The sequence below is a fragment of the Centroberyx gerrardi genome, chromosome 9 (genome assembly GCF_048128805.1).
Source record: "Centroberyx gerrardi isolate f3 chromosome 9, fCenGer3.hap1.cur.20231027, whole genome shotgun sequence".
In the NCBI taxonomy this organism is placed as follows: Eukaryota; Metazoa; Chordata; class Actinopteri; order Beryciformes; family Berycidae; genus Centroberyx; species Centroberyx gerrardi.
This window is the reverse complement of record NC_136005.1, coordinates 17,460,073-17,472,183: the sequence shown is the minus strand read 5'-3', so window position 1 is coordinate 17,472,183 and position 12,111 is coordinate 17,460,073. Positions and strand designations below refer to the sequence as shown.

General features: G+C 38.5%; 2 protein-coding genes across 3 annotated transcripts; both read left to right on the top strand.

The window, feature by feature from the left end:
• Window positions 1-622: 622 nt before the first annotated feature.
• On the top strand, window positions 623-5,075 carry cltrn (collectrin, amino acid transport regulator). Its single transcript, XM_071912850.1, has 7 exons — window positions 623-667; window positions 2,352-2,423; window positions 3,091-3,149; window positions 3,428-3,513; window positions 3,653-3,769; window positions 4,639-4,833; window positions 4,934-5,075. The coding sequence occupies exons 1-7, from the start codon at window positions 631-633 to the stop codon at window positions 5,073-5,075; spliced, it is 708 nt and encodes a 235-aa protein (XP_071768951.1). The 5' UTR covers window positions 623-630.
• Window positions 5,076-6,458: 1,383 nt separating this feature from the next.
• On the top strand, window positions 6,459-11,192 carry mdp1 (magnesium dependent phosphatase 1). 2 transcript variants are annotated; one of them, XM_078285707.1, is made up of 7 exons: window positions 6,459-6,609; window positions 6,693-6,753; window positions 7,426-7,533; window positions 7,637-7,744; window positions 8,262-8,347; window positions 10,033-10,136; window positions 10,397-11,192. In XM_078285707.1, exons 1-6 carry the CDS (start codon window positions 6,576-6,578, stop codon window positions 10,119-10,121), a joined length of 486 nt encoding a protein of 161 aa, XP_078141833.1. In that variant the 5' UTR covers window positions 6,459-6,575; the 3' UTR covers window positions 10,122-10,136; window positions 10,397-11,192. The 2 variants fall into 2 exon arrangements, with proteins under 2 accessions (XP_078141833.1, XP_071768946.1); XM_071912845.2 differs by having other exon boundaries at window positions 10,033-10,715.
• Window positions 11,193-12,111: the final 919 nt, after the last annotated feature.

Genomic DNA, 12,111 nt, shown 5'->3' with positions numbered 1-12,111 from the left:
CATTGTAGTTTTAAACATGTCTTTTAAAGGTGGGACTATGTTAAAAAGAGGAATGTAGCTCATTCATTTACTTTGACTATTAACCTGTACTTTCCACATAGCTTCCTCAAATCCAAGTAAGGGCTTTGGTAAGGAAAAATCAATAGGGCCTAATGTACCCATAGTGCCTCTGCTGCCATCCTCTGTTAAGGAAAGTATCTACAGTGGTGCAAAAACAAATAATGTAAATCAATCTCTTGCAAATATTGAGTTGGGAGCAATCCAAAGGTGAATATCAGAAATGTTAAAATAGTTCCCCAATTTTTTCTGAAGAAATTGGCAGCTAAAGTTACTATTTTACCTCATGTTTATCAAGATTTAGCCTTGTTTTTCTTCACAATATGGAGTGACTCCTGATCCGTCTGTGTGTCAGGTCAGAGAAGTTTAAGTCTTAAGGCTGGTTGACAATTTTCAATCATAATTTCCTAAACAACCAAATTAATTTGGACACAAGACAAGACAACACAACGCAACGCAGCAACGCAACGCAGCAACGCAACGCAGCAACGCAGCAACGCAACACAATGCAACACACTGCTTTACTGCAACCGATGGTAGACACACAGTACTTTTTACATAATAAAAAAGTTTATGTCTTATCATCTGTTATGGGGAGTGGTTCAACCAGGTTCGTACATCTCAGTAAAATGTTTTCAGGCTGTCAGGCTGTTTCCTTATGGGTGTTGCCTGTTTACTGTAATGGAAAACAATTATGACATTTTATGGGAGCAAAAGGTCATTTACTAGAGGAGAACGATTTTATGTGCCTGGAACGATTTTATGTGCCTGGATTTTAAGTGGATGTATCTAATATGTAATATAAAATCATTTCGGATTGAAAATCAGTAGCCTGTTAGCAGGAGAGAGACTTAGCCACAGACGTTTCCTTGAGAATGTGTAAACTTAGTTTTAGTGTTTCCATCAATGGCTGATTTAGACAGCCTTGACAACAAAGCACAGTGGTTGAAAAATTAACTACATTGTAAGACTGGCAGTCAGGGCAGAATGGATGATTAACTTTAACACTGAGTGTTTACCTGGGGTATACAAGTTTCATTGTAATTGTCTATTGTCTAGTGTAACAACTTTTTTTTTTAAATCTTTGCTCAGACAGAGGAATGTTCAAGTACAAATTTCAATATTGTCTCTGTAATGCCAGCACCAGTTTATATTCTGATCTAACTAATGTTTTGCTCTATATATAACAGCATCACAGCATTCCATGTTTAAATTCTACATTATCCTGAGCGCACTAACAAGGTGTAGCCCACCAATCTACTATGGGAGATTTAGTTGACGTTATTCAACAATTTATGTCCCACATCACATAATAAAACTAGGCTAACGAAGTGTGTTAGTGGGAGTGGCCCCATCTTTGACCTTAACCATGTTTAGGGCTTAAAAATTCCAGGAGAGATAGGGAGCAAGCGCATCTGGTAATAAATAGCAAGAGTTGGCACATTATAGCAAACTGACACTAGTAACTGTAGGCACGACACAAAAGGCAAACACAAATACTAAATAGAAAACTAGGGCATTTGAGGTTGATGCTTGTCAGTTCTACCCACTACAAATCCCTTATTATATAATGTAGGAATTAATTGAATTAATTACAACTTTGTCCATGATCTACAGACCTGTTGCACTATAATCATATATTGTTATGTGCTGAATTGAGTGCATACCATATGTTAAAAAACAACAGATCAGCATTCTGTAACCTCTATGTCAAACAAAGCTTTTGCTCTCCACCGTGGGAAGGAAATGCAACTGCTGTTGATCTTCACTAAAAGTTGATATCAGCATGTAGATATGGTCAGACACGCCACTTGGCCAGTTTGAACAATTGGTCTGATACCATCTGTGTGTTTCTGTTGAAACAAAAAAAGGGAAAGATGTTGCTACTCTACATAAAAGCATCTGGCACGTCCAATGGTTAAGTCACATACTGTACGCCGCTGAGTAAACAGAAGCAGACTGGGCCAGTGTGTTTTTCTCCAGGAGGTCTGCCTCTCTCACATTATCAAACCTATCTGGGTCCTCAGAGGCTTGAACAAACAGCAGCATTTTCACTACAGCACCCACTTAACTGTTTCCATGTAATGCTTGTCTTCCACTGAAGGCAAGTTGGCTCTTTGACAAGCGCTGGAGCCATTTTTAAGAGGACAGGTTGTTTAGGTGTGTCTTAGCTTAACCATTAAACCCAGGCTTCCTACATCCAAGTTCCTCTGCTGACCTCCTCAAATTCTTGGCCACTGGGACTTTGACTCAGCTATTGCAGCATTTTGTGTTATTTCACTTCTTATCCTCAGTGGTGATGTTGGAAAAGATCTTATTCCTGCTCTGCCTGGCACCGGCCTTGGCAGAACAGCTCTGTGTGCCAGGTAAGTGATCCTTGGTCAATCCTCTTCGTCGTAGGGATTTTTCTCTGGCATTGCTGCTCAAAAATCATATGCTTGTACTCATTTGGTTTTATTTACCTTTGGTGCCACAGTGTATTTCTACCAATATAAAATATTTATGTATTTACAATAATCTATAGTTCAGTATGTTTCTCTGCTTACCTCCTTGCTGTCTCTCAACTCCAACTATATGTGGAATGCAGCTGCTATTCTTTTAACTAGAGCAACATCGGATTTACCACATAACTCAAATCTTACTACACTGGCTTCCATTAGAGTTCAGAAGTGATCCTAAAATCATATGTGCTAGTCTGCATGGTAGACTTTCTAAGACCCTGTGAGCAAATAGCATAGCAAGACACTACTGGCTATCAAAAGTTAAGACTAAAACCAGGCTTTTGTAGCTGGAGCCTCAGAGTTTGGAAAACCTCACACATTTTCACTCTGAGAAATGATTGCTTAGATGAAATGACGTTGTTTTCTCATCACAGTGCTCATGTTTAAGTCAACAGCTGTAACGGTCTTTGTTGAGAGAACACAGCAGCTATGCCTACATGCGCATGTTGCCCTTTATTTGACATACATGACATAAATTCATGACATTTTGCAGCCATTCATGTCATTTATGTCTTATTATTATGTTTTATAGATTCTTCAGATGGCTACAAAGTCCGACTCAGCATCAAAACTGCCTTGGGAGACCAAGCTGTACGTATATACACATTATCAAGCATTATATTATAAATCATTGTTTATCCATTCTAGATCTAGTTCTAATTAGGCCTATAATTTCCTATCCACCATCAACTGTTTATCCATACAACTACCCTTACAAATAGTAATATACTAATTATTGCCCATAACTCATTTGAAAATGAGCGTGATTGCTTATTATGAGGACAAGGTCCAACTGATGATCAAGCAACCTTGAAGGTCCTTTCTCAAAAGAGCATGGTTATATAATGTTCTGTTTATTGGTATTTCAGTATGAATGGAATGAAAATGAAATGTTCCTTTTCCGAGCGACTCTGGCTTTTGCCATGAGAAGATACTTCGACACGGAGGATTTCAAGTAAGAATTTAATGTGTTTATAAAACAAGGCATGATAACTATAATATTACGTCTCTCCTTAATTAAACCAATGACACATTCTTCATGCAACATGTAACGATACTGACATGCCGTTTGTTGCCTTGTGGAACTTCACCAGTGTGTCCAGCATCGTTGTGTGCGATGAGACTCCGAGGGTGTCCTTCTGGTTCGTGGTGGTGTCACCTCAGAATGCCTCACGCCTTGTTGATAAGGCAGAGGTGGAGAATGCTGTAAGGTAATGAACTACATTAATAATGATAAGATGATGCTTTATTCATCCCCCCATAGGGAAATTCTCTTTTGTTGCCCCCTCCCTTGGGAGGTCAGAGGTCAGTTACAGAGCAGCACACCTGCAGCTGGTAGTGTTCAGCAGGATGGATGCTTACCAGCTCAGAGGTTTGAACCTGGCTCCTCTGGTTGAAGAGCGGTCTCCCTACTCACTATGCAACCATGCTGCCCAAATCACATTTCAACATCCAATATTTCAACTGCCAAACAACCACAATGAATCCTAGTTGATTCTAAAAATATGAGCTACACTATTGTTACTCTGCACTGTTACAGTTGTAGCGACTGTAGAAGTTCCCGTTATTCATCAAACCTGCATTAGTACTGCAGCAGACTGTACAAAAACCTAATCTGGAATATATGTACATTTTGCAAACAACTCCACTTGGGGATGGTGCCACAGAGCAGTGGCACACTGTTGTATGCAGCACAAAAAAATGGGACTTGTGTGATCTATCTATCTATCTATCTATCTATCTATCTATCGTTCTATCGTTCTATCATTTTATCTATCTATCTATCTAGACTTGATTTTTGATTGTTTTTTGGACATTCACTAAAGTAACTCAAAAGGCTCAAGCCTGGTGAAAGCTTGATTCAAATTAATTGTGCACAGTTAATGCCCTGTCATGGTAGTTAATTAAAAAATTAACAACCAAATAGCAAATGAAAACTCTCAAAATGGCAACAATATAACAGGAAATCCATTGTAGAAATACATGTTTAGAAATTGTTTACTGAATGTCAATAAGCCAGTGTGGTTTCTTGCAGATTGATTATGTCCATACTGAATCTAAACCTCTTTCTGCCCAACAGAATGTCCAGACATCGCATCAACAACGCCTTTCTGCTGACAGATCGCACCCTGGAGTTTGTCGGCATCAATCCCACCTTCGCAGCCCCAGTCAACCCTGACACCCCTCCATGGCTCATTGTGTTTGGGGTGGTCATGGGTGCAGTTTGTGCTGGCATCATCGCTCTGCTTGTGTTTTCTCTGGTCCAAAAGAGACGGTGAGCAAATGATTTTCAGATGCAGTACATTCATCATTTTGTAAATATACGTGCGATTATTAAGTTTGGTCATTCTTGTGCCTGGCTAATCCTTATCTAGCAAAAAGAATGGGAAGACGGAAGATGAGCACGATGAAGAAGAGGCACGGGTGAAAGCAGCAGAGAATGGCATTGCATGTGAGAACCAGGATGGTGTTTACAACAGAGGATTCTCAGATGAGGAGCGATTCACACAGATGTAAAGGCTAATATAAAAAGTGCACCATATAAATAAGATAAGAAAAAAGATATTTTGTTGCACTGTTTTTTATGATCTAGGAATGTGCAAAGATAGTTAAAGTAAAGCTGTGCTTTATGTTTTTTTAATTGCAGTTTGTCGGCTTGAATGAATAGGCCTACTGTATACAGAGATTTAACAATGTTGCTGAATTTTCATGTTTTTTTGAAAGGTCATGTGCTGAACAGTAATCTTTTACATGTGCTACCTGCAGGACTTAAATTGACACAACTGGCATTGCAAATTTTTAATGCAAGTATTGTCATTCTCTAAGCAAAGTGATACATTCACTGTTGAAGGATGATGCAATGTCTTGTGGTGTAAGATTTCTTAACCAAACATTATATACAGTTCATAAATGAAAGAAAAATCCATCTCTCTCTCTCTCCGTGTATGTGTATGTGTGTGTGTGTGTGTGTGTGTGTGTGTGTGTGTGTGGATAATTTTCAGTGGCCTACATCTGTGACCTGCTCTTTGAAAAGAGTTTAGGTGACCATGTACCAACAGTATATATAGTAAATGTAAATGAACGTCTTATTTAACTGGTCCAGTGTACAGGAGGCGAGAGATCAAATGACTGATCTATTGATGCAGTTTCAACATCTTGTTTTATTACTTTGGCTTGCAAGAACCTGAACATTCATATACAATAATAGAGAGTGGAATCGATACACCTTCTTGGTCCTTTACTGTGTCTAATTGAATTAGATGAGTGAATTAATGCAACATATTGATGGAAATGTCAACCCCACTAACTGATGGAGGGTGTGTGTGGGGTGTGTGTATGAGATCATCAATGGAAATTTGGCAGATAGACTACCATGTGTCTACAATAAAGCCCTGTAACAGACCATATTGTGATTAAAGAAGTTAAAAGTCTACAGTCCATTTATTTTTGCTTTCAGGCCCACTTTATTATTTTGGTTATCAGATTGATATTGCATAAGTTGTCTGCTGTTTGGCAGCATGGGTGAATTTGAATTTAAAATGTGTTACATAATGCATATTTAGACAAGCTTCCCATGCATTTTTTAGGTATGTGTTTTGTTTGATGAATGCACATTTGCGTAGAAGTGGGACTCAAAGTGGGTCTTCAACGACGTGAGGTGTTGTGTCGTTTAATAGTAAGAAACCACTTTAATACAAGAGCTTTATAATACATTTGTAGTTAGCCACAGTAACCATTTTACCTAACTTTTGACTAAACCGACAAAATAGCACGTAAATTCAATGCTGTGTAGCAGCTGACTTGGAAATCCTGGATGTCGGACCTTCCCACCTGCACTTGAACGCAGCATGATACTACTTCCTGGTGGGAAACTCGTATATCCGATAATCCAGACAGCACGTGAATGCACAATCACATACACTTCAGCAGCATTACAGCTCACCTGATTATTGTGAAGATAGCGTTTATCTTCGGAAACCGGCTGATTCATTAAGAAGCTAAACTGTCGCACTAACTATGAACAAACCAAAAATGGTCGTGTTCGACCTGGGTAAGCTCCTAACGTTATCCTGTCTGGCTAGCTAGCTAACCTAGTAGTCGCCCCTTCAAGTGACTTGTATTTTCTACCTCCAGATTATACTCTCTGGCCCTTCTGGGTGGATACCCATGTCGAACCGCCTTTTCGTAAAGATAAGTAAGTAGCTAGAAACAGACACATTATGTTCATATATTGGCAGTCACTGTCATTTATTGACATGTACTGACTTCCCTTAATAGCCGATGTCGTTGACATGCACAACCTCAAATATCAAGCTGAAAACATCCGGGTTGAAAGACTTTTCTTGTTTTCTTGTTTTCTCAAAGCCACTGTAGTCAGGCTGTAGGTTTTATGAGTTGATATTTTGTTTGAATTCATCAAAGATAATCGTAGTTTTCCTGATTTCCTTCAAAACAAATACAAGTTAGTTAGGAAATGGTCTGAGTGACATTATAGAAGGCAGTTTAAAACAATTAATTGAACTATTGTAATTACATGTGTGTTATCCGACTGGCATTTTGACAGGTTAGATTGAAGTGATAACTAATATCACAGTAATAACAGTGGAGCCAAGGGTTAGCACTTGGTTAAGTGGTTAAGCACTTAACATCCAACCATCCCATTACATCACATCATCACATTATTAAACCACAGTAAGAGAGATAACAGATTATAATAACCTATATTATGAAATAATACAATTTGTGAAATTTTTCCTTAAGAGTTTGAAATTATATTTTATGTAGTTCTTGGGCTCTGTTGTGCACATATCCATTTTTTTTTTTACTGACACTCGCTTTTTATAAGGGTTTGGTGGTTTCTGTGTAGGGGAGTGGTGCTGGATGCAGGGCGTCAGCGGGTGTCTCTTTATAAAGAAACAGTGGAAGTCCTGACCTCTCTCCACAACCAGGGTGTAAAGATCGGCGTCGCCTCACGGTGAGCTATCAAGAATCCAGGACATTTTGCATTACCTTAAACTGATAATAAAGTTTTTTTTGGTTCAGTGATGTCATGGTGCAGTCTTCTCTCTATTTTTCAGCACTGGGGAGGTGAATGGAGCCAATCAGCTCCTGTCGCTCTTCAAACTCAACCAGTACATCTCCTTAAAAGAAATATACCCTGGTTCAAAGATCACCCACTTTAAAAAGTAAGTCTGAAAATGCAGTCAAGAATTTTATTACCTTGCCACTAGTGCCTCTATCTTGAATGCAATTTAAACAGACGTTTGTGTTTGTGTTGGTGTGTGTGTGTGTGTGTGTGTGTGTGTGTGAGTGAGTGAGTGCAGAGGCAATGTGAGGAGCTGGCAATAGAGCGGTAAAGTCTGGCCCATGGTGGATGTGGGTCTATAGACTAAAAAAAAAAATATTTAACTTGAATCACACCTTCATATATCCCTGGTGATATTAATTATCATTTAAGCATTTCTGATCATTTTAAAATGTCATTTTGTTGAGGAATGTAGAATGCATGAGATTGATCTATTCATGTAATAAAAACTCAAAAAGAAATTTAACTGACACGACACACAATTTTCAACGCACAATTCTACAATCAAAATGTGTCAAAATTTGGGCCCAGAGGTGATGTGTGCTGTGAGTGGACTGAACCACTCAGTTGGAGTTTGTTTGTTATATACGGACCTGTCTTCCTCTCTCTCTCCCCAGGCTACAAGCTGACAGTGGATACCAGTACAGCGAAATGATGTTCTTTGATGACGAACAGAGAAACATCTCAGACATCAGTCGACTAGGTATTTTCATCCTCAGTGTGGTTCAGTCTCACATGTCCAGGGTCGCCCCTCTCTTACCCCATACTGACATATATACTTTATATATATGTATAGTTACAATGGCACCGTGGTCGTCAAGAGGCAAATTCAGGTCGGTCAGTCAGGGATGATGTAGTGAGTTTTGCTGGGCCACTCAAGGACACCCACATTCTTCTGGATCCATTCCAGTGTCACCCCAGTCCAAGGTCTTTGGCACTCTGAAGCAGATTCTCCCTCAAGGATTTGCCTGTGTTTGGTTCCATTCATAGCTGAGGTCAAATGCAAATATATGACATACGCACAAATGCACTATACACAGTCTGTATTTGTTTATGAATTTAATTGTCATTGTATCATTTGAAGATGCTGTCTGTGGTCAGGAAAGTCAAATCTTGAGTATTTTCCTTTAGTTTCACTGGGTGTCTGCTGCATCCGTCTTGCTGTCAATACTTGGCTTTCCAACACCAGAGATAATCTTGTGAAATCACCTTTTCAGGTCCCTACCTGAAGTAGCCAAACAACCTGATGATCACACATCTCACGCACATCTCCATCATAGACTATCAGACATCATATTTATAGCCTCCTCTACCTAATTAAGAGAGACGTGGCTCTGGCTGCACTGCAATAAGAGCAGCTGTCCAAAGAGTGATAGGCTGAACTGCTATATTGCAGCAATGTCGGTACTGGGATTTTATGCTGAGCTAGTTAAAAAATGCAATTATTGTTTAATTCAGTGGTTGTCAGACTTGTCATCATGATCGTTACAGACATTTACATGGCCTGTCATGACAGTCAGAGGACTGCACCATCCCACGCACACGCAGAGCTTCTTGTAATCCATGCATAAAATTTGTTATACATGTCCAAAATAGTTCCTGACATGCACTAACCTTTATAATGATAAATCCAAATCCAACTTGAGGTATTAACCATTATGTGGCTTCCCTCAAAAACAGATGTTATATTTTACCTAATTCTTGAAGCATATGTACAAAATATGATGAAATTCGCTGGTCCAGATGAAGGCCTGATTTTGAGGTGACCCTATTGGGAAGATTTTTAAAATGCCCTTGCAGACATAATACCTTCGCTGTACTCAACCTTGGTTCCAAGTTTTATGAGGACTTCCTGGTCGATTTTGTGATCGGCCACGCCCTTTGTCAAGGTTCATGGTTAAAGGGTACCAGGTTTGGTGTGGATGAGTTAAAAATGGAGAAAACTAGAGCGAAAACAGAGAAATAGCATAAATTCTAATATGGCAGACTTTGTTGTTCCAATTATCATATTTATAGAGAAAAGTCAGCTGTGTATGTGTGTACCAAATTTCATAATTCCATGAACCATTGTGTCAGATTATTTTTTTAAAACTTTAAATTTGATCTTTGATTATATTGCCCCCTGCTGGCCAGTTGGCGTAAGATAATAGGTTCATCAATTTGGCTTCACTGAGTGTTGTGTTTTCTTTTTCATGGCTCTGTGTTGAATGGTAATGAAGATGTCTGTTGATGGTCACACAAAACAAACATGCACTCACATACACACAGACACAGTGAACCCCAGACATTTCTAAAGCTCTGTGAATAAATCTCTACAGACACAGGATGTAATAGTTAAAGTATTAAAACCAAAACATGACAACCTACCCTGTATCTCTGCTTCCCCAGGTGTTCACTGTGTTCTAGTCCGTAATGGAGTAACTATGAAACTAGTACATGAAGAGCTCGTTCGGTTCTCGTCCAGAAGCCCCACATGAAGACTTGACATGGATGTGAGTTTTCTTCAAGATTTTCGGTCATTTTTGTTTTGGTCAAACAACATTGAAACCCTGAGACACTGCAGTCTGACCCCCTTGGAGGAGGTTACAGATGGATACAAATGATATTGTCTTTGTTCAGGGATTAATAGAGCATCACATATTTATAAGAATAATCATCATTATTCTAACTGAGTCTCTCTTTCCTGCTTTTTTTGCACCAATATTTCTGTCTCGTGTTGTGCTGATCACACCCTGCTTGGGTGTTTCCACAGATGCAATTCCTCTGTTCAGCTGTAGGTGGCAACATTGTACTGTCAACTGCTGTGGGGACAAATTGGTTGCTGATGTCCTCAACTTCACAGAATTAGCACTGTGTAAAGTATTAGTGAATGTCAATATGCTTTTTAACATGTAATACTTCAAATATATTATAAGCAAACATTGTATACAGTTCATAAATTAAACATTTATAATACAAATCTATAAATTATACCTGACTTTATTTTAGCTATTTTCCACAGTGTTTTCTGGAGTGGTTATACAGTAAGCCTTTCACATTGTAACTCGTTTTTATGATTAGTTCAGTGTTACATCATATCTGCTCATGATCTCAAAGTGAGGGAAATGTCTTGTTCTGTGTCTTTTATACTAGAATATTCTGTCATCTGTTCCTGCAGCTTGTAGTATTACAGCAGCAGTCGCCCACCACAGTATAATGACAGTATACAGTATAATGATGACTGCTTATCATTTGGCACTTCATTTAGTATTCCATTCCCTTCCTCTGCATTTCATGTTCTTGCCTGAAGTGGAGTCCAGTCTTTCTTGCACCTCATTTTTCTTTCCAGTGTGCCAACGATTTTCCTTCAAATTGGGTTTGAAAACATTGTATTCTCATTAGAATGGTGGGTTGATTAAGATTTAATTTCCCACAGCTGTAAACAGAAAGCTGGAATAAACAAGCCAGAGTGGCAGGCAATGTGGCAAGTCAAATACATTTTATCATATTATAATTGTAAATAATGTTATATTATTTTAATAACTCACTCTGATACCTTCTAAATAATAAATGAGTTTTGAAATAGCTGGAGAAATGAGTCATTGTCAAATGACAGATTGTCTGAATAACATTATACAATTTCAAAGTAAATTATTCTTTTGCTGCTCTTCTAGCTGGTCTAGTCTTCTGGGCTCCTCACAAGTTTTCTTCTGTGTATTGCATCATGATATGGGGTTGTCTAATTTTTTCTCTGTAAAGGGTCCTAAAGATAAGTAAGCCTTTGGAGATAATGTTAGATGAGCAAATGCAAACACAACAGCGACTAGTGAAAATGTTGTATTAAAGAACTTATGGGAAAAAATGAATAGCACTCTAAGTTTACATCGCCAACAGTTTAATCACTGAAAATCAGATATTTAATTTCCAGTGAGTGAATACCATGGAAGTGTTTCCCCAAAAAAGTGTCAACCATTGAACAATAACCACTAAAGCCGAGGTCGATATGTATCTACATATGGACATCATTTACTGTACTTTCACTACAGTACACAACAGTCTTTGACAGTGCTTATTAAAATATCAAACAATCTAATCATTTCTAAGTCTGTGTGCAAATTGCATAGTGAGCAGGTTTTGCTACCATAATGTTTACTACTTGCTGGAGTTCCATGTTGTACTGGGTCTACAGGGCTACAAACTGAATGTATACAGAGCAATGCACGCAGTTATTATATATACTAATTTGGAGAGGCTCTGTGAATGTGTGTGGCAGTATAGGCCTGTAGTATGCATACTGTATATGATTCCAATTCAGATGCAAAGGTTGCATTTCAAAATCCAAGTGTTTCTAGTGAGTGTGCCCCTATTAAACTATCAATATTAAATATCACAATTCCGCTCAATATTTTATGAGGCCTATTTTCTAACAATGCAGCTTTCAGGGCTCAGAATCAATATTTCAGAAAGTGAATTTTTCATAACTTTAGC